This window comes from Microcaecilia unicolor, chromosome 6, assembly GCF_901765095.1.
Source record: "Microcaecilia unicolor chromosome 6, aMicUni1.1, whole genome shotgun sequence".
Lineage (NCBI taxonomy): Eukaryota > Metazoa > Chordata > Amphibia > Gymnophiona > Siphonopidae > Microcaecilia > Microcaecilia unicolor.
The window spans coordinates 291,555,595-291,577,792 of NC_044036.1; the positions used below are offsets into that span (position 1 = coordinate 291,555,595).

A 22,198-nucleotide genomic window follows, 5' to 3' on the forward strand; every position below is an offset into this window, starting at 1 on the left:
GCACTCTAAAGTTCTCTTCTCCAACCTTTTACAAAAAGTGGAAATAACCCCTTTCTTCTTACATTTTCATAGGAGACGATTATACAACCCAGCATTAAAGTACTTTCACACCAGAGCCCATCACTTGCAATTACATCAAATTATGGTAGACAAGGTCAGCAGCAAATGGAATTCTAGTACCGAATCACACTGTAGTTACCTGTAGGCACTGCTTCTCTTCCAATGCCCAGGCCATGTCCAAGAAAAAGCCCAAAGCACAGAGGCAGAGTGTCCTGTAGCCCTGACTCATTGCTCAGTCAGAGAATCTCTATCTCTTACTTTATACACGGGCATTACAGCAAAAAAAACCAAAAATAATAATAATTAAATCACTTACACAAAGAAACCGCACATGAACACTGTCTGAAGATTTTATTACATTTACAAAAAATACTGGGGACATGCACCTGTGTCCCCACATTCAGATGAAAATTATACCAATATTTACATATTTGTAAATTCTAAGTTTTCTAACCAAAGGTCAGCAGGTTAAGAACTCGGCAGATATGCAGTTTGGCCTGCATACTGCTTAGGACTTATTAGTCTTACATTGACCCAAAGACTGGCTTCTCCCTTCTGTTGCCCAGTGGAGTGTGTGATGTGCCACTTGCCCGGCATATATGGGGTAGCTGTCCATCTCTCCCCTGATATTAGGCTCAAGGAATCTGTGCAGTGAAGTGCAGCAGAGACCACACAAGACAACACAAAAATCTTAAGTTAAAGAGCTGCAGGTCGGGTTAGCCCCTATTGTAAAATGTATGGGATAGGATAGCCTGACCTGGTCCCTTGGGAATATCACATACACTTGAATAAGCAACTGCTGCCAACGGGCCTCCTGTGTATCCAGAAATATTCAGAGGACCTGGGCAAAGCCTATGCTAAGTATAGCCTAAGCCCCACCCAATAGGTCACTTTACAACTATCCTTTACCCCCATGCCTTTCAGTTACATGCAACAGACCATGAGACGAAATGAACAAGCACCCAGACAAAAAGGAATACACACACAAAAGTGGAATGAAGAATCAATCCCATGCAGCTGGAATTAGTTTGTGACGTTCTAGGGGTTAAAGGAAGTTTTAGACCCATTCCACTTTTTCCAAACTTCCCATTTATATCATTACACCATATATCACCAGAGTGGTTCTTTTACAAAAGGAAAATCTTCTGTCAATATTTATGTATAAATCATTATTTTTGGTACAGTATTTTCAGAAATAATATCTACAGAGAGCTGCAAAGCTACATATCCCAATAAGATATCATTCTAAGGAAGGGCTTTCAGGTGAATGGTGTGAAGTCTCACCCATTTTAACAAAGGAAACATAATTCCTAGAAGCTGAGAAGACCCTGGAGTGAGCAAGGTGGTATAAACACACAGTCCTTATTTCACCCTCTGCTATGAGTACTGAACCTTCCCCACCCCCCAACCCTACTGTGTTGTATATTGCCATTCAGCACATGAAATGCTGTTAACTGTAGGCACACATACCTGTAAATATACTGACAGCATTTTACAAGATGTATTCAATTATGTTCACATTTTAAAAAAGGATTTAGACCTGCACATGCATTTCTTACACACATTCATTCACATCAACTGCAGCAACACATCATAGCTTTGTAATATATTCCTAGACTATGCCAGCACAGAAATTCTCTCATCCTTTTTGGGTAAGATGGACAACAAAAATGATGCTGTACTCAGGAATAAGATTCACCTTAAGGGAGAGACAGCAGCAGGGGAAGTTGTTTCTCATCCTTACTACCTACTCAAAGAGAGAAAGGAAATGTGCCTACCCTAAAACAACACCCCAATAGCTGTGCACGGATCCAGAAGCCAAAGGTTTCATTGGCTCAGCCAGACTCTGCTGCACAGAGGAATGGAAGAGGCTTCTACTGTTTTCTCATTGCTTTTATAGCAGCATAAACACATTTATTATCAAGTATATTAAAAGCAGTTAGTAATCAACAAGTTTTTTTTGCACCTTGTTATAGATCTCCAGCCCCAGCACCACAAAGCTTTATACCAGTTTCAAGGGTGGAGAGATGTTCTTTCAGTTCTACTCTAGGACCAGCCATGTTCTTTCCCTCTCACCATCGCACTAAGCTCCATCAGAATGGACACTGGAACCATTTTGCTGCATTGTAACACTAGGCCTTGAACCACAGGGCTGGCCTATGACTAATGTGTTTTGAAGTGGAATCCATTTAGTAAGATGTTCACTCTGTCTGAGCATATATTATGCTAGTGTTCTATCATCCCTGCCCACTCAAGGCATCTCTTACACTAGGTGCAAAGGTAGCCATGGACCTGTCCTCTAATAACCTACAACCTATAAAAGGTACTGAAAGGGAATTCTGTTTAAACGGTAGTGCTACATTAGGAATGGCCTTTGGACAGAGAAGGTATAAAAAGAGCTCCAGGAGAAGAGCAGGGAGCACTATAGAATATTCAGAGAGAAGAAATGCTAAAGTTGCTCACAAGACCATGAGAAGGACTGCACGTCACCTGGATAACAGGAATTAATGCTTTAGTTTCAGTTCCAGGGTCCAGTTCAAAGTAATAGTTAGAAATTTACAACATCTTTCTTGACCCACAATGCTGCTCAACTAATTAAAATAGAATGGTTTGGGTTAAGACAGACCAAAGTTGAAATGAACAGAGTTGTAAGACAGTTATATACATGTGATTACATCCACACAAGCATTCTCAGTACCATATGTCAGAGGTTAGCAGGCTGATTGTCCACAGCAGGAGAGTTCCTCTGATTCCACTCTGATCCTGAAGCAGACAAACATTGCAGGGTTTGTGTGTACCTTAATCCTCCTTTGAATTAAACCTGAATCACTTCCAGCCTCAGGGCTCCAGGCTGTCTTCCTCTTTGGCCAGTTTGCTTTCTATGCAGCTTATGAATTGCTCTCATCTCTTTCTCAACATTCCTCACACATGAGCCTTGAAAGGAGAGATCTAAAAACAGTCCTTGAACAGAAATGAGCTTCAAAACAAAAATCAGGTGAAGGAGGGAGTCTTACCTTCCTGAATGCTGCAGGGTAACTTTTGGATTAATGTGACACTAGACCTGCTAAAGGTAAGGGGCGTTTTGCACAATCTGTTCCACCTTTCAAATAAATTATAAAATTAAAAGTTTTAATAAAGAGTCTGCAAATAAGGTGGCACACAGAAGCTCTCACGCTCCTACATGCTCCCAGCACAGAGCCCAGGACAGCAGCAGTCAGTGAACACCAATTCTCTTTCTTGAAATATGAAAAAAAAAAGAAGAAAGTATTTGTAAATTTCCTGCCAGTTGGGTTATGCATCTTCCCCATATAATAACAATAGGAACAAAATGAGCAGTTTCTGTGATGACACAATGGCTGATGTCCTCTGGCACATCAGGCTGTGCTGTTCCATGGCACCTGCGACTCTGCTGAACCATTCACCACCTTCTTCACCTTCTTTACATTCTCCAGGATGCTGGCCTTTGTCACTCTAAAAGCAGAAAAAGAAATCTGTATAAGAAAATCAGGTCACTTGCCTACCATGCCCATGACCTGAGTTTTTGAATCCAGCACTGGGGCTTCTGTCAGGTGGTCACCCTCTGGAAAATGTAGCCCTTCATCCACTTTTGGTCAGTAAATCAGTACCTGGTCTAGCCATATGTAAAGATAGCTGAGAAAGATAATGGCAAACCAACCCACTAATAGCCTGGGGCAGCCTCCTATAAGTTGTTCATTGCTTGGTACTTGCGTAGAGGACTACTTTTACAAGATGACAGCTCCCATGGTCAATGCCCAAGCCTCTCATAAACATCAGTAGTTTAGCGATAACCTTTGTTTTGGGGTTTTTATTTATTTATTTTGAACCTTAGTATAGTCTGAGTGGTAGCTATGCGATGGGCCATTATAAAAGCTGTCTACCTTTACAGTGCTTTTAAAAAATACAAGTGTAATTCACTTTGGAGTCAGGAAAGGTTTTAAGGCTCTCTGCAGAGTAGTACTTCACCGTTTACTACAAACACAAAAACCTATCAATCTGTAGAAGAGGACACTAATGCCCAGAACCACAGGAAAGGGTTATACAATTCATGCTAATTGGAGTTACAATACAGATTAAATTCAGCTGTCAGGAAGGAGTTAATTCTGGTGCATTATGGTCGCATTGCCAGACTGAGGGTACTCAAAGTAAACCTAGAGCATGGGCCACACAAATACCTGATCAACTTTATATTTAAATCATTTTTATTGATGTGACAAGTAGTATAAACAAAATTGTACAACATTTACAACTGTTCACCATCCATTTTCTTTTTATCCCCTCAACAAGCCCTCCCCCCAACTCCCTTTCCCTTGACAGTCTGTCTTCTGAGTTTATGCGTTCATTACAAGTTTAAAAGATGACTACGTGCTTGAGGAGTTAGAGTGTTCCAAAAGGGGGTCCACCGTTGTTGTAATTGTACTCCAATTTGTGAGTTAATGTCTGTTACTCCCGTCCTTTCTGTGCGCAATGTCTGTAGCATTTGCGTCCTCCACTGTTGCAATGTCAGACCCCCAGTTGACAACCATTCTGTCAATATAACATGTTTGCCCACAATTACTGCGCGCTGGGTAAATGCTGTAAAGCCTTTTACTGTGGGTCGACTATTTATTAGTTGTCCAAACAGAAGGGTCGAGTGATAAGTCCAGCCTTGCTTCCAGATTGAGTTTACGTATTGGATTATTTCTTTCCAAAATTTCTCCACCGCTTTGCATAGCCAGAACATATGTCCCAAATCTGCTCCTTCTGCTCTACACTTCGGGCACTCTCCCCAAGGGGAAAGATCCATGTAGAAAGCTCTTTTGGGGGGGTATATGTAAGCGCAGTGCAAATTTATATTGTAATTCCCAGTGCTTGGATTGATATGTAATTCGTCTGATTGTCAACACATGGGTCTTGATCTGGCCTGCACTAATCTCTGTGTGCAAGTCTGTTGTCCATTGCCTGGATAAACGTACATAGTCCGGTTCCTCCACTGTGTCTTTTATATGACGGTGATGATAAGATAAAGGCACTTTTTGTTGGGCCCCCAGGGAGAATGCCGCTGACAGCTCTTCCTGAACATCCTCCGCCAAGGACTCCCAGGGCAATGAGGTCACATAATGTTTCAATTGTTCATAAAAGAACTGCTCTTTTTGGGGTATCCCAAATTCTGCCTGTAAATCAGGAAAGGATTTTATACGCCCCTCATTGTTAAGTACTTGCAATAAATACACTATTCCCCGTCTCCTCCACCTGTGGAAAACTGCATACATCTGTCCTGGGACAAAAGTTATGTTATCACATATCGAAAGGTATGGAGTTACTTTTGAAGAAAAGTGATGTAGACGGCAAATCCACTTCCAGACCGACACTGCATATGGCATGATTTTTGTGGTTTTCAAAATGTTAGGCATCGGGGTCTCTGCAGAATATAAGTAATTGCTAAAGTGTATTTCCCCAGTAAGTTCTAGCTCCATTGGAGTGTCTGTGAAGTCTTGCGTGCCTCGAAACCAATCACTAATGGTTCTCATCCCGCTTGCAATATTTAAGTATCGTATATTCAATAGTCCCAGTCCACCATGTTCCACTGGTATACTGAGCGTAGTAAAAGCCAGGCGGGCTTTCTTACCCCGCCAGAGGAATCTCTGTATCATGGACTGCAGCTTTTGCATAGTATTACTTTTCAAATATAAGGGGAGCATTTGTAAAACATACAACCATTTAGGTGCTACAAACATATTAAATAAGGCAATACGGCCTAGCAACGAAAGAGGGAGACCGGCCCATGCTTCTAAGGTATGCTTTGTCTCTCGTAAAAGTTTATGAACATTGCGGTCATATAAATTATCCAGATCTGCTGTAATTTCAACTCCTAGATATCTGATATGCTCTTCAGCTCTCTGAAAGGGGAACCTTTCTCCCCATTTCCCCCTCTGCTTGGGCCAATCTCCATCACAGTAGACTTAGTCAAATTTAATTTAAAACCCGAGAGCTGTCCGAATTCTTTAATTTTCTCTAACAGTACCTTTATGGACCGCTCTGGATTCGTCAGGGTTAACAGGAGGTCATCTGCGTATGCCAGCACCTTGATATTTCGGGCCCCCAGGGGAATGCCACTAATTTCATTCTCTTTCTTCAACTTTCGCAGCAACGGCTCTAAGGATAATACAAAGAGCAGAGGGGAGAGAGGGCAGCCCTGTCTTGTGCCTCTCTCTATCACAAACCTTCTCTCTCGGACTCCATTAACTAATACACTTGCCTCAGGGCGACAATATAATGTTTTAAGTGCTTGTAGATACCATCCTGAAAAGCCCACGTATTCTAAAGTACTAAATAGATAATCCCACCGTACTTGGTCAAATGCTTTCTCTGCATCTAGTGCTACTACCACAGCGGGATACATGTTTTCTGAACAGGTTGCCATGGACATTAATAACCTCCGTACGTTTGTGTGTGCCTGTCTATGTCGCACAAATCCTACTTGCTCCTGCCCTATCAAGTTGGGTAAAATTCCCGCTAAACGTTCTGCAAGTATTTTAGCAAGTAGCTTGGTGTCTACATTTAGTAACGATATTGGCCGGTAAGATTCTACTTTATCTGGTGCTTTCCCAGGCTTAGGGATCAGTGTAATCAATGCCTCATTGGCGTATTTAGGGAACTGGCCCTGGTTAATCACATCTTCATAGTAGTCTAATAATGCCAGTAATGCGTTTGGTGGTAATAGTTTATAGTACTCCCCTGTAAACCCGTCCGGGCCAGGCGCTGATCTGAGTTTTTGGGTTTTGATGGCCTGTTGTAACTCTAGCACAGTTATTGGGGCGTTTAGCTTTTCCATCTCCACCTCTTTTAGTTTATCTAAACCTAGTCCCTCTAAGTATATGTGTATTTGTTGTTTAGTCACCTGCGGTTGGGCTGCATATAATCTAGCAAAATATTCAGTGAACCGATGTCCTATGTCCTCTCTACAGTTAGTTAGTCTTCCTTGTGTGTCCTGTAAAATAGGTATCACCCGGGGTCCTCCCCAGTTTTTAATGACTTTGGCCAGTAGAGCTCCCGTTTTATTCCCAAATCTCTGCAGTCGGTATTTATAATACAGAGAGGACCTGGTTTCTCGCTCATGTAATAACGTGTTTAGTGTGGTCTGGATCGCTTTCAACTCATCTAACGTTGCTTGGCCAGGTCTACTTGCATACTTCCTTTTTGCTTCTTGCATCTGCTTCTCTAAGTTTATGATACTTAACATTCTGCGTTTGTTCCTCATATTGTTGTATGCAATAATGTCTCCTCTTATCACTGCCTTTGAGGCCGCCCAAAATAAGCTGGGTTGGTTCTCTGCATGTTCTTTGTTATTTTCAACGTATTCCTCCCATTTGCTACACAGGTATGCCCTAAAATGGTGGTCGTTGTATAGATATGTCGGAAATCTCCAGCCCCCTCCACCCTGCCTATCTGCCGGTATCTCCAGGTCCAGCCAGATTATGGCATGGTCCGAGATCTCCTCAGGTCCTACCTCTGCTGTTTTAACCTTTTCTATTAAAGAGCTTTCCACCAACGTGTAGTCTAAATGGGCTAGTGTCCCATGGGCTCTAGATCTGTGGGTATATTCGCGTTCACTTGGGTGTAAGACTCTCCATACGTCAACAAGGTTTAACATTCTTTGGAATGCAATAAATTCTTTATGTCTCTGCCCTGTATAATGAGAGGAGGCCGTACTCGTGGTATCCTGTCTTGGGTCCGAGACTAAATTGAAATCTCCCACCACTATTACTTTTAAGGCCTTATATTGCAAGCAAATATTAACTAGCTTAGTAAAGAAACCTGGGATATGCTCATTTGGGCCATATAAATTTACTATCATGAATTCTAGACCTTGCAACCATATTTTTGCGATGATATATCTTCCCTGCTTTCCTTGCGCGAGCACTTTAACGTTACATGACAGCCCTTTCCTTATTAGTATTGCTAGGCCCCCTCTCCGCCCCCGTGCTGCTATTGAGTGGCATTCTCCTACCCAGTTCCTACACAATTTGGCATGTTCAATATCATTCAGGCGTGTTTCCTGCAAGCAGGCAACGTCTGCTTTGTGCCTTTTTAATGCGCTCAGTATCTTTGCCCTTTTTATGGGAGTACTAATACCTCCCACATTCCATGATATTATCCGGGCTGGCATATTACAGTTTCATTGCTATTATCCGAACCTCCCAGAACCATCTGTACCAATTAGCATACGGAGCATTTGAATCTTTCTCCTGGGCGCTCCACTCCTCAATTCTAGTCTGTCCTCATTTACATATCGTGAAACTCCCCACAACTTATATAAAATTATTGAACTTCGGGATTCCCTTACCCAACCCCAACTGCCCCCCCTCCCCTTCTTCTTAACCCGCTCCGTCCCCTTGGACCTCAGGGGAAGGAGTAAGGCCACTCGTCGTGCCTGGGGTCCCCATCCCGCCTATAAACATTATCAGTTATCTACCTAGAAAATTACATTCATATACCAAACCTCTTGGCGTTTCACTTAATTCACTGGTCACAAACAGGAGGCTACTATAAGTCAATTATCTTATGTTCCAATAAGTGGTGCTTAGCTTCCGCCATCGTGTTGAATGTCTGCCAAGTGTCTTGTATCTGTACTCTCAGCTTTGCTGGGTATTGCATTGCGAAGCATATCTTTTTTGCAGCTAAAGCTGCACAAAGTGGGTGATATTGTCTCCGCCGCTCCTGCACTTCAGTTGAGAAGTCCTGAAAAATTAAAATGTTTTTTTTCCATTGTATTTGAGCGAGTCTCTCTTTAGTCAAAATCCTTGCAATACTTCTACTTTATGTCTATAATTTAAAATTTTCGCCACCACAACGCGCGGTCTGTTTTGATTCTCCATTTTCCGACCTAAGCGGTGAGCCCTTTCTATCATCAAGGCGCCCATGGTATCCGTTGTAGCTAGTTCTTTAGATAGCCAATTTTCCAGCCATATTTCCAAATTTCGTTCGGGAAGGGATTCATCCAAACCCACAATGCGTATGTTGTTCCGGCGAGCGCGGTTTTCAAGATCCTCTAACTTATTCGCCTGCTCGTTTAACTGTTGTTTTGTTGCGGCGAAGTCTGGGCCATAACTTCGGGTATCATCCTCTAATGCTGATATTCGGACCTCTGCATCCGCCACTCGCGTTTGTAATCCTTCGAGCCGCGAGTTAAAGCCCTCCAGTTTGCGGTCTAAAGCCGCCCACTTGGGTTCCCAGGCCTTTGCGATGGCTGAGGTTAGTTGGTCTAACTGTGCGTCAGTGAATTCTTTTGGCGCCATCTCCCCCTCGTCGGCCATCTTGGGCTCACCTCCACTCGATTTTGTTTTTCCTTTTTTAGCGGTTCTTTGCGCCATTCCTGTCGGGGTACTTCTCAATATTTGTCCATATAGGTGAGTTAAATTTGAGCCAGCGATAAAGTAGGTAGATTTCTAAGTTTTCCCCGTGTGGCAGGATGGGGGCTCCGGAGCTCTCGCCAGCTGCTGCTATCTAGCTCATGGCACCCACGTGACCCTCCACCTGATCAACTTTAATCTTTCACTTAGCCACTCCACAAAAGCTTACTACAAAGTAGGTTGCCAGCTTATTATTGTAACTACCAATAACAATGTCCCCAACATAGCAGAGATGCAGTGAGATGCCACTCCTCGACCTGTTATGCCATGCGTCACAGAAACTAAGCAATCTGGGCCGTGGTTCTCAAGTCAGTCCTCGGGGCACACCTTGTCAGTTGGATTTTCAGGATATTTGCAATGAATAGGCAAGAGATATTGCATGCACTGTCTCCTTTGTAACAAATCTTCTCTTTAAGCATATGCACTGCGGATATCCTAAAACCCCAACCAGATAGGTATGGCCCCTTGGAGGACTGGGTTGAGAACCACTGACCTAGGTATGGCCCCCCCTTGGACTGGGTTGAGAACCACTGACCTAGGTGATTAAGAAAGGGCTTTTGTGGCTTCCAGTTGCAGTTGAGCTCCAGATTTAAAACAAGAAAATAAGGTCTGAAAAGAAAGGACATCAAACTAATGTTCCTAAGGGAGAAGAAAGAAGAGATTTGAAATCTAGGTTTTCATTGTTAAACTGCTCTTTCATAAAAATATATAGCTTGCTTTTTCCTCACCTCCTGGATCCCCCAAATGACAATCTCACTGCCTTCCCAAGAAGATGAGAGCATAATACCAATATGTGAATACATTCATCACAGAGATGGGACATTTTTTTTTTAAATTTCATAAGATGTCTGCAGTATGGAGCATACCTAAGTTTCCGGTCTCATCAGCTCGTAACCTGGGGGTCAGCTTCAACTCCTTCCTCTCCTTCTCTGCACATATTCAGCAGACTGCTAAAACATGTCGTTTCTTTCTCTATAATATCACCAAAATTCACCCTTTCCTTTCTGAGCACACTACCAGAACCCTCAGCCACTCTCTATCACCTCTCGCTTAGACTATTGCAACTTGCTTCTCACAGGTCTCTCACCTAGCCATCTCTCTCCTCTTCAATCTGTTCATAATTCTGCTGCACGACTAATATTCCGCCAGTGTCGTTATGCTCATATTAGCCATCTCCTCAAGTCACTCCACTGGCTTCCTATCCGTTTCCGCATATAGTTCAAACTCCTCTTATTGACCTATAAGTGCATTCACTCTGCAGCTCCTCAGTACCTCTCCACTCTCATCTCTGCCTACATTCCTCCCCGGGAACTCTGTTCACTGGGTAAATCTCTCTTAGCTGCACCCTTCTCCTCCACTGCTAACTCCAGACTCCGTTCCTTTTATTTTGCTGCACCATATGCCTGGAATACACTTCCTGAGCCGGTACATCAAGCTCCATCTCTGGCCGTCTTTAAATTTAAGCTAAAAGCCCACCTTTTTGATGCTGCTTTTAACTTCTAACCTTTATTCACTTGTTCAGAACCCTTATTTCATCATCCTCACTTTAATATTCCCTTATCTCTTGTTTGTCCTAATTAGATTGTAAGCTCTGTCGAGCAGGGACTGTCTCTTCATGTTCAGGTGTACAGCGTTGCGTACATCTAGTAGCGCTACAGAAATGATGAGTAGTAGTAGTATCTACAGATGACCACAGCTTCAAATCTTGAACAGAGCAACTCAGGAATTAACCTCAGCCTTGTACCAGTGTTCTATGTATTAATCTTTATGCTACAAAGCAATTTACCTGCATTTCTTAAGACAGTGTGGGGACTTGATATGATAGCACATTGCAGTAATCCCCAGTACAAACACATATTAAATACAATGAACACAGATTCACCCCAGCTGACCAGAAACACCTCTGACCAGAGCACGCTAAGGAAGTAAAGTTTCTAGGAGCAAGAAGTCATGGGACAGGAAGAAATGTTTCACTGTGGACTGTTAACAGAGTATCTAAATATCAGAACAATTTAATGTATTCAAATGCGAAATGATGCACATGGAGAAATACAATCCTAACCGCAGGTTGTCACTGCTGGGTTTCAAATTAGTAGCAGTTATTCAGGAAAAGAATCTTGGGAGTTATTGTGGACAATATGTCAAAATCCACAGCTTGGTGTGGTGACACTGGTCAGACTGTAAGGAATTATTTAGAAATGGATTAAGAATAAAACAGATTATTATACAATGCATCTGAATCAAACCATGCTGTGACCACATGTACAGCAGTATGTGGAATTTTGATTGCCACATCTTAAAAAAAAGATCTAGTGAACCAGAGCTGGACAGCCAACATGATAAACCAGATGGACCGATTCCCCTGTGAATAAAGGTTAACCAGGTTAGAGCAAGGTACATAACATCATGAAGGGGTTGTAGAACGGGGATAAAGAGAACAGGTGATTTATTATTTCTAATACTACTAAGATAAGGGAACACACCATGAATATGAAGTATATTTACAACAGATCTGAAAAAGTGTTTTTTTGTTGTTGTTACCAAGGTTAATAGTATACTTGGTTAAAAAAAAAAAAAAAGAGGAGGGGAGAGGTTGGACAAGTACATTAACAACCACCAGTCAGGCAGGGTTGAAGACAAAATGTGCAATAGGGAATGGATTCCAATAAATAAACCATTAGTCAGGCAGGCACTTGTGGGAGTGTGCGATAGGGAATGGATTTCCCCATTAGGATTCTCCTTCGTGCTTGCCAGCGACCTAGATTGGCCACAGAGAGACAAGATGCTGAGCTTGATGGATTGCTAGTCTGACTCAACATAGCACTTCTTATATCTGTACTTTCTTTTTACTTACACTGCTTCCATCTCCAAGTCATCCTCTTCCTGGGACAACTGCAGGTAGGGGTTATCTGATGTTGGGCGAAACTTGTAACCAGTCAGAACAAAGAATAACAAAGTAGCCATTTCAGTCAAAAGCTGAGGGTTTCAAAAAGAAAAATGGAATCAACTTCCAGAAATGTTCTGGCACACACACCAACACGTAAGTAAAATACATGACAAAGCTCAGCCACAGGAATTCTCTGAATACTCTGAACTCAGATGACTTACTGCTTTCTCCTATCTAATAAGCTTTGTACTCTGCATCTGTATGTTTCTGCTCTGGGGTCTCCCTCACCACTGTCCCCCTAAACCATCTCCTCTAGGCTCTCCCTTCCACTATCCTTACAACCCCCTACTTTGGAACCCTCAATGGGTCCATCCCTGTTTCTTCTCTATTAGGCTCTTCTCCTTTTAGAGTCAGGCAAACTGCGGAAAGGCCAGCAGCACCAATTTAAGGAACAAGACGCATTCTCTGGGGGCATGCCAGGCTGCAGCTGCAGTGGACACATTGTGGTACATGTACAACAGCTTAACTAAAACCATTCTTTGCCAGGATGTGAACTCATTCATTCCCTTCATATGGCATGGCTAAGAACATACCTGGTACAGCCACTTCCACTGAAAAGGGACTGCAAGCTTGATCAGGATAGCAATGATGCGCGTGAAATAAATGTAACATACAATCTACAAAGGGGCAAGCAAGTGACAAAAAAAAAAAAAAAAAAAAGCAAAGTCAGAAGAGTGACGGATACTTAGGTGCAGTTAATTATATCCATCCAAGCAAATAGTGTACATAACATGGCAGGCAGGCCCCACACAAACCCACAACATACAAAACAGCACCTTATATGTACACACAGGGTGCACAGCAGGCAGGACCCTGCCCAAACAAAAGGAGGGAACAGACATTTTATTTGATAGATCTAGATTTTGTAAACATCGTGCGGAAACTAGTTATAAATAACAGACCCTAAGATATTTATTTCTTTGTTACTAGTAAAAAAAAAAAAAAAGGCCCGTTTCTGTTACAAAGGGGGTAGGGGGTGGGGCTTCGTGATGTTGCGTCGCGCGGGAGTTGTTCAGGTGAAAGGGGGGGGGGGGCAGTTAGAGGTCTCCCGCAGGCACCCCCCCTGCCCTTCAATATGGAAGTTTTTTTTTTTTTTTTTTTTAATTTTTGTTACACTTGTACCCCGCGGTGTCCCACTCATGGCAGGCTGGTACTTATTTTTTACCTGGGTCAATGGAGGGTGTGTAGCGATTCCTAGTCAGGGGGAGGAGTAGGGAAACAAGCTGCGCGTGTTTCCCTACTCCTCTCCCTGCCTGGTTCGTTGTTTGTTGGAGTGGGTTGCAGTCCCTTCACTCTCTGTGTTCTGCCCTCGACGTCATGACGTTTGACGCGAGGGCAGGGCATAGAGACGGTGATTTGGAAGGCTTCACCACCATGAACTAAAGAACTGTTTAGGGATGACTTCAGCAGGTTGTCTTCAGAACGTTGAGGTAGCGTTTTAGGTCCAGATGGGGTGTGGCTGAGGGCGGGCCTATGAGTTAGGGTGAGTGGTCCTGATAGCCTAGCCTAAGAATACTACAGGAGTTGAAGACTACAGGAGTTCAGTGCTTCACTGCCTTGCAGTGAGCTTCAGAATGTTCGAGGTGGGATTTATTTATATAGATTATTTGCTAAGTACTTTTGAAAGCATGTTTTCTTATAAGATTTTAGTGCAGAATTCTAAAGGGACTTGTGAGTTATAGGTCCTATACGTCTCTGCTAATACTTTAAAAAGAAAGCCTTTAAAAGAGAATTTATCAGGAATCAGATTGTAGGTCAGTGAATTCTGCCATTTTTCTTCTGTTGTCTAATACTGCCAGCTATGATTTGAACACACGTGCTTCTGAAATATATTTATCAGCTGGAGCCTTGGTAATTTGTCCCTTAAGGCTAGGGTAGTACACTGCCACTGGGGAAAAGGGAAGAAGTATGAGGTACACTTACCATAACATAGTAATGTCTGAAAAGTTTTAGTTTTGCCAGATTAATAGCAGCTGCAAAGGAAAAAAAAAAGGTTCATTAGGAAATGAGATCAGGACCCCCAAGACTAAGCAAGAGTATGCTGTCAGACCCCTGTCACCAGCAACACAAAGTGTCCTATTCCCCTTTTCTCATCCTGCTAATTTATTTATGTTTTTTGAACCATGATACTAGTCACAGACAGTGTCTAAATTCTGGTTCCCAGTAGCCTCTTTTTCTAGGTCCTCTGAACCACAAGCTTGTAGTCACCAACAAAATTATGCACATAATCTCTCCACACAATCTCTTCCTTATCAAGCAACAGGCAGCCACTGTTCAGATGTACCATGGTGGAGGGCTGGGACTATCACAGCACAGAGACACAGAAGACAGCACATGCTGCTCCCCAGCACATGCTGCTCCCCAGCACATGCCTAATGAAGACTACTTTTTTTTTTTTTTTTTTTAATACAGTCCCTTCCATTAACAGCTCATCAGAGCTAGATGCTTCATGGAGTGTCACCTGAAGAATTCCTTGGACAGGTGACCTGCTGGTATGGAAACAATGGGAATGCAGAAGAGAATTTGGGAAATAACAGGATAAACAAGATGAGGCACTTGTTGAATTCAGATAAAAGATGTGTGTGGGGGGGGGGGGGGGGGGGGAGGGGAGATAACGTCAGAATGGGAACCAGGGAAACTGGGTTCAAATCCTGCTGCTTCTACAGACATTCTTTGTGACCTTGGGAAAGTTACTTAATTCTCAATTACATCAACTAGAGCTACCACCACGTGCTACAAAATTAGCGTACACTAATGCCATTAGCACACATTATTAGTACTAAGCCCTACAGTGTAAAATAGGACCTGATGTACAATAATGAACATTAATGGTGTTAGCATGCATTAGTAACTCTAGTTGCTACACTGTAAGCTTTCTAGAGAAGGGTCTCAACAACTGTACCTGAATATCTAACTTGGATTTGGAAAGGTGAGTAATAAATATAAAACACAAATCTAGGCAAAATGGATTATTTATGTGTAATCTGGGATGGAGTCCCAAACCTCACTATTCTACATTCAGACTAAAACATTAGTATGCAGGGACTGGTCAGATGGCAATGCTCTCTGTTGCCATATGGGACAAGGAAGTTTATTTATTTATTTGTTACATGTATATCCCACATTTTCCCACCTATTTGTAGGCTCAACATGGCTTACATAGTACCGGAGAGGTGTTAAAGACTCCGGTGTAAACAAATACCAAGCGATGTTGTAACATAAAGTTCATGTGGCATAGCCATATTAGGGCATCGTATAATGGAAAAGTTGTGGTATGTCCATTGTGTACTTTAGTTTTGTTGTGTTGCAGATAGGCATTTATGTTGGATCGACAAGGTATGCCTTTTTAAACAGGTTAGTTTTCAGTGTTTTCCGGAAGTTTAGGTGATCGTACGTAGTTTTCAAGGCTTTTGGTAATGCGTTCCACAGCTGTGTGCTAATGTAGGAAAAACTGGATGCGTAGGTTGATTTGCATTTGAGTCCTTTGCAGCTTGGGTAGTGCAGATTTAGGTACGTTCATGTTGACTTGGATGTGTTTCTAGTTGGTAGGTCGATCAAGTCTGTCATGTGTCCTGGGGCTTCACTGTAGCTAATTTTGTGAACCAGAGTGCAGATTTTGAAAGTAATGCGTTCTTTGATTGGGAGCCAGTGTAGTTTTTCGCGGAGGGGTTTTGCGCTTTCAAATCGCGTTTTTCCGAAGATAAGCCTTGCTGCTGTGTTTTGAGCGGTCTGAAGTTTCTTTAAGGTTTGTTCTTTACATCCCGCATAGATTCCATTGCAGTAGTCTACATGGCTTAATACCATTGATTGTACCAGGTTGCGAAATGTTTCCCTCAGGAAGAATTGCTTCACGCGTCTGAGCTTCCACACTGAGTGGAACATTTTCTTTGTAGTGGATGTCACTTGGCTCTCTAGTGTTAAGTAGCGGTCCATTGTAGTGCCAAGGATTTTGGGAGGGTGTAATCTGGGGTGTTGATGACTGTGGGGTTGTCCACGCTGTGTTGGGATGAGAGAATGAGACAATGTGTTTTTTCTTTGTTGAGTTTTAGTTGAAATGCATTAGCCCAAGAGTCCATGATGTTCAAGCTGTTCTTGATTTCGTTGGTGATTTCTGTCAGGTTAGATTTGTAAGGAATGTATATTGTGACATCGTCTGCATAGATGAAAGGGTTAAAGCCTTGGTTGGATAAGGACTTGGCTAGTGGGGGTCATCATTAGGTTGAAGAAGATCGGTGATAGCGGTGATTCTTGTGGTACTCCATAGTCTGCTTTCCACGGTGATGATATGTTTGAGTTTGATTTTACTTGATATGTTCTTGTGGTTAGGAAACCCTTGATCCAGCTAAGTATGCTTCCATCGATCCCAAACTTATCTAGTAATCTTATTAATATATTATGGTTTACCATGTCGAATGCACTAGACATGTCGAATTGGAGGAGGAGGATGTTTTTTCTTGTTGCTATTTCCTGCTTGAATTTAGCTAGAAGAGTGAGTAGTACTGTTTCTGTGCTGTGGAGGGGGCGAAAACCTGATTGTGATTCGCGTAATATTAAGAATTTGTTTATATAACCTGTAAGTTGTTTGGCTACCATGCTTTCCATCAGTTTGACTAACAACGGGATGGATGCTACTGGACGGTAGTTAGTGATGTCATTTGTTTTTTTTCTTGGTGTCTTTTGGTATCGAGGTGAATAGGATATTGCCACTTTCCTTAGGAAAGAGACCTTGCTGAAGCATGTAGTTTAGGTGGGATGTGAGGTCTGCTATGAAGCGGTCAGGGGCGGATTTCATTAGGTAGTTGGGACAGGTATCTAGTTTGCAGTGAGTGTTGGAGAACCTGCTGATCGCCTGTGTAACTGTATCGACGGTAAGGAGGGCGAAGTTTAACCAGGTTCGGTCAGCCGGGTATTCTCCAGTGGTTGGGTACAACTCATTAAGCACGTTTTCGATGTCAGTGTTGTCATGAGGTAGCGTGTTGCGTAGGTTTACAATTTTTTCATTGAAATACTTAGCAAGCTTATCTGCAGATGGGATGTCTGTATTCGTTGTAGTGACCAAGTTGGGGTCTAGGAGTTTGTTCACGAGTTGGTATAATTTCTTCATGTCTTTGTTATCTGTCCCTATTTTAGTTTTATAGTGTGATCTTTTGGTCTGTCTTATTGCGTATTTGTATTTTCTTTGTGATTGTTTCCATGTGTTGAGTGTGTGTTCGTCTTTTGTTTTTTTCCATGCTCATTCGAGTTTCCTGGATTGTGTTTTTAGCTTTGTCAGTTCATCGTTGAACCATGGTATCAAGTTATGCTTTCGTGAGGTTCTTGCTCGTAAGGGTGTTATTTCATCTAGTATGCATTTGCATCTTTTATCCCATTCCATGAGGAAGTATATGGAGTCTGTTTGTGCTGTCCATTCATTGTTGTATATCAGTTGCCAGAATGTTTTCGTGCCTACTTGACCTCTTGTGCTGTAGGATGTGTGTTCTTGTATTTGGTGTAATCCCTTTTTCCCCCAGTGTAGGGATAAGTTTAGTTTGTAGTGATCAGTCCAGGGTGTTTCAGTCCATTTAATATCTGTTATTATTAAGTTCTGGTCTATTGAAAGTTTGTGTGAGATGAGATCAAGTGTGTGCCCTTTGATGTGGGTTGCTTGCATTTGTGGTCATTTGAGATCCCATAAGTGGAGGAATTCCTTACATTCCCGTGCATTGATTGAGTTTGGGTCTTCTAAGTGAAGGTTGATGTCTCCTAGTACTAGTACATTGGAGTTGGTTACACATGTGCTTGAAATGAAGTCCATGAAGTAAGTTTGGCCTTCGTTCCAAATACCTGGAGGTCTGTAGAACAAGACACAATTCAAATGATCACATAGGGTTTTGTTGTGGATTCTGATTGAGGCAATTTCAAGTTGAGGAGTTATGGACTTGGCTGTGGTTTCGGTGGTAAAGTGGGATCGATAGATTAGTGCTATGCCTCTGCCTCTCTTTTCCTTTCTGGTCCAGTGTGTGATTTTGTATCCTGGAGGGCACAGGTCTACGATTATAGGGTCCTTTTGGTCGTGGATCGAGGTTTCAGTGATGAAGAGTAGGTCAAGGTCTCCTGCCACAATCCCAGTCTGTTAGTATAGCTGTTTTGTTTACAGCGGATCTGGCGTTGATGTAGCCCACTTGGATTGTTTGGAATGGGTCTTCTGCGTTTGGTGTTGTGTGGACTTTTATTAGTTGTCGTTTCTTTGTTGAGGTGAGTTTGTTTGGACCCTTCTTTGCATTTTGTGGTTGTTGTCCACATGATGGTGTTCTTCCTTTGTTTAAGTTGTTGCCAGTTTGATGAGATGTGGTGTATCTGGTCAATCTTTGATGATGGTATAGTATGCGTATACTGTTACTTTCTGCAAGAGGGGTGGTTAGTGTTAAGTGGATCAGTGTTAAGGAGTAGATTATTAGGAGTAGTTTGAAGGTATTCATTTTGGTTTCTATTCACTGTGGACTACTAATAAGACCGTGTTCTGATGACTAGATGCTTGGTAGGACTTTTGTTCTTTGGTGTGGGGTCTGGTGTTTGGTCTTGTGTGTTATTTCAGCTTGCCTTTCAGCTGTTAAGATCAGTACTGGATCAGGTTTCAGTGATAAGTTAATGAGCAGAGGAGATGAGAGGGAGGAGAGTAGCTCTGAGTCAGGGCCCTCCTTTAATCTGTCTCTTAGCAACCAACTGCTTCCCACCCTCCTTGCTCAGAGGATCTTCAGGGCTCCTATTTCTGGCTTTGGCTTGAGGCAGAGGGGAGGGGGGAACTTCAGAGCACTTTCAAGGTAATTAGCAGGGAGGTGTCACACATGCAACACTGAGAACTCAGGTTTGAAGATTCCAATCAGAGCTCCTTCAAGGTAATTAGCAGGGAAGTGTTATACATGCGACACAAAGAGCTCAAGTTCGAAGATTCCTTTTCACTCTGATATCCTGCTTCAGAGTTTCTGATCAGTTCTGCAACAGTCACTTTAAGCTATTTTCATTTCTTAATCTTTCTTATGCTTGCTTAAAATGTTAAAATGTTCATAGATTTGCCTATACAGAAACAGTTTCTCCTTCTGACATCTCTGGTTGTCTTTGATTACTGACAAGTTGGTCCAGAGGTGAGGGGTTGCTCTTGATCAGGGAGAGGTACTTGAAGGACAATAGGAAGGTACTTGATTTAATTGCCCATTGGAATGTGGTCAGTGAGGAATGCTATCACTTGAACACTGGTTTTAAACTTCCTCAAAATCTTCTGCTTTTTCACAAACAGCTCTACTAATTAATGCACTTAAACAGTCCCAAACATTGCTTTTCTTAGCTGAAAGCTCGCTTGTGTGAAGACCAATTAACATCCAGACTGATACAATCAGTTACTTGATTTACTTTCTTTTCTGGTTTGATTGAGTTACCCAAATCTGCTCTCTTCACAGCTTAACTTTTCTAGTTTGATCAAATTCAGTGCAGGAGGTTCTTTTAAAGGCACGATTGTCCTGCTGAAAGTGTCTTCATCTCCTGCCGTAACTATTTAGTTCTTGCTTTGTTTTTTGCTGTCAGGCCTCTAAAGACTTGTTAGCTGTATAAATATCTTGAGGTATAACCTATAATTTACTCAGTCCAGAAGTGTTGCACAGAGACTCCGTAATTCCGAGAGTTGTGTCAGTGGTTGGAGGTAGAAACCTAAAGGAAGGCAGCAGCCTCGGGCGGCTGCTGCTGCTGTGCACGGAGCCCTCGGAGCCTGTCTCCGGGACACCCCCACCGTGCTGCTCCTACTCCTCCTGTTTCTGCTTCGGCTCCTCTGCGCGCGAGGTGTTGGTGGCTGAGCCCTCAACGGCTTTTGCGACCCTCGCTGTGAGCATTTTCATGTCTCCACAGCTCCCATTCTCTTGGGCAGCTCCGCCGGACACGGTAGAGATACTGCCATCAAGGAACCGGAGACTGAGAAACCGGTGGGCGGGTGAGGCAGGGCCGGGCGCGCGACTGCTGTGACGCAAAGCTGACAAGCCTCGTGCAATCCCCCATGAGGAGAGGCTTGGTCACCCCTCTTGGCTCCGAGGGCGGCAACGGCGCTGCTCTCGTTCGGGCTCCGTCGGCCGGTCGCTGTCTCCCCAAGCGCCGTCTGCTGCCTCAGCCCAGGCTCCGCTTTCTTACTATGTAATCGGTGGTATTTACTATATACCTGCTATGCTAGTTTTATAAAGGTAGGTAGGGTGGGTTGAGAGGGGGTTGAGAGGGAGGGATTAAACACTTCATGTAAAAGGACTGATGACGAGATGTCTTCTGTTCTTATCGGTTATGCATACATTTCTGATTCTGTTTATTGTAATATCCATCCAAGTTGGTTGTTTGCATTGTCAACAATAAAAAAATTGTTGAACTTTAAAGAAGACATGGGGGGAGGGAGTGACCTACAATGAATGGCAGCTACCACCCCAAATAAAGGTACTGGAGGGGGGATAACCTGCACAGACCAGTAGTTGCAAACCTAAATTAAGGCTTGGGGGTGGGGGAGAGGACCTGCATGGAGAGGCATTTGCAGCCCTGGCCTGACCAGAGGAGCCCTTTCAGTCCCAGTAATCTATTATGTTACTGTCTTTCTGTACATTTGCCAAATGGATATTAGCTAGAGGAACACTGGAGATCATTTTATAATTGTGCACTCTCTTAAAAGGTCATTTCATAATAGGGCAGCATCTAGATTATAAAGTTTACTGCGTAGCAGCAGAAACAGAATATTAAACAGCTTTGTAAGGAATGAGCCCCGAGGCTTGCTGGCATAAGAAGTAGCTCTCCAACTTCCAGTTTACTGCCTAAAAAAAACCTCAACCATTTCTTTAGACTGTTACTGCACCAGTTCAGGAATTGCCAGCATTACATAATTAATTCTTCCTGCTTGAGCATGTTAGTTCCTGAAGTAATCACCTGCACGTCTGTGCCCAGCTCATTCCATTTTATTATTTACATTCTGCCATGTTCAGACAGAAAATCTGTCCTAAGCAGATTAAAATCAACATCCATAAGAAGTCATAGTAATAAAAGAACTTTTCATGCTAATTACTTTAAGAGGAGGAATACCACAGATTTTAGGGTCACTACTGTAACCATGTCTAGAATGTGCACTACAAATCAGTTCTATTCAACTCTAACACAATGCTCTGATAGTAGGAAGCTGGTTTCTGATGAAAGCACGCCTTATAGAGGACACCACCACACAACATACACAAGTAAGCAAATCAAATGGTTCTTAATACTTAGCTTTTTTTTTTTTTTTTTTTTTAGATGTTAAGTTGCATCTGGCAACTGCAAGCCACAAAATACTAACCACCATTATATCCTCTCTCTCCCTAGTTGGAGTCAGGTTAAGTCTCAACTCTATTTTGTGTTTCATGTTCATGCAACGCTGGTGGTAAGAAAGGAAAGGAACCAGCCAGGTGAACTGATGTATCAGGAATCAGAGGGCTGAACTCTCAACTATACTGATTAAGTTGGAGAAACTTGAGGCTTAACAATTGCACTCACATCCACAATCCTCCAAGTACTAGTCCAGTTCTCCTGCAAGCACTAATTGAGGTGTTTTAACTGGATTTGACAAATTTGCTCTTTTAAAAAGCCCTATGCATTCTGCCAGTATGGATGTCACATGCTATCATTGGTTTTCATCCATCACTATTTCTTCTGATTCAATTAAGAAATTAAGATAGATGTAATCTTTTGTTTGTGAAACAGAACTGGTGGGATCTTAATTATTATAAATATCTTGATAGACTTCATGTCTAGGGAG

General features: G+C 42.6%; 1 protein-coding gene across 1 annotated transcript in view; it reads right to left on the minus strand.

Annotated features, from left to right (window-relative positions):
- Positions 1 to 394: 394 nt before the first annotated feature.
- Positions 395 to 22,198, minus strand: part of GPR107 (G protein-coupled receptor 107) — an 88,184-nt gene continuing 66,380 nt past the window's right edge. Inside the window, exons 15-18 of the mRNA XM_030207846.1 lie at positions 14,341 to 14,390; positions 12,951 to 13,034; positions 12,325 to 12,446; positions 395 to 3,531 (exon numbers count right to left, since the gene is read on the minus strand). Of these exons, the coding sequence (XP_030063706.1) occupies positions 3,435 to 3,531; positions 12,325 to 12,446; positions 12,951 to 13,034; positions 14,341 to 14,390 (353 nt within the window). The 3' untranslated portion in view covers positions 395 to 3,434. The remainder of the gene's footprint in view (positions 3,532 to 12,324; positions 12,447 to 12,950; positions 13,035 to 14,340; positions 14,391 to 22,198) is intronic.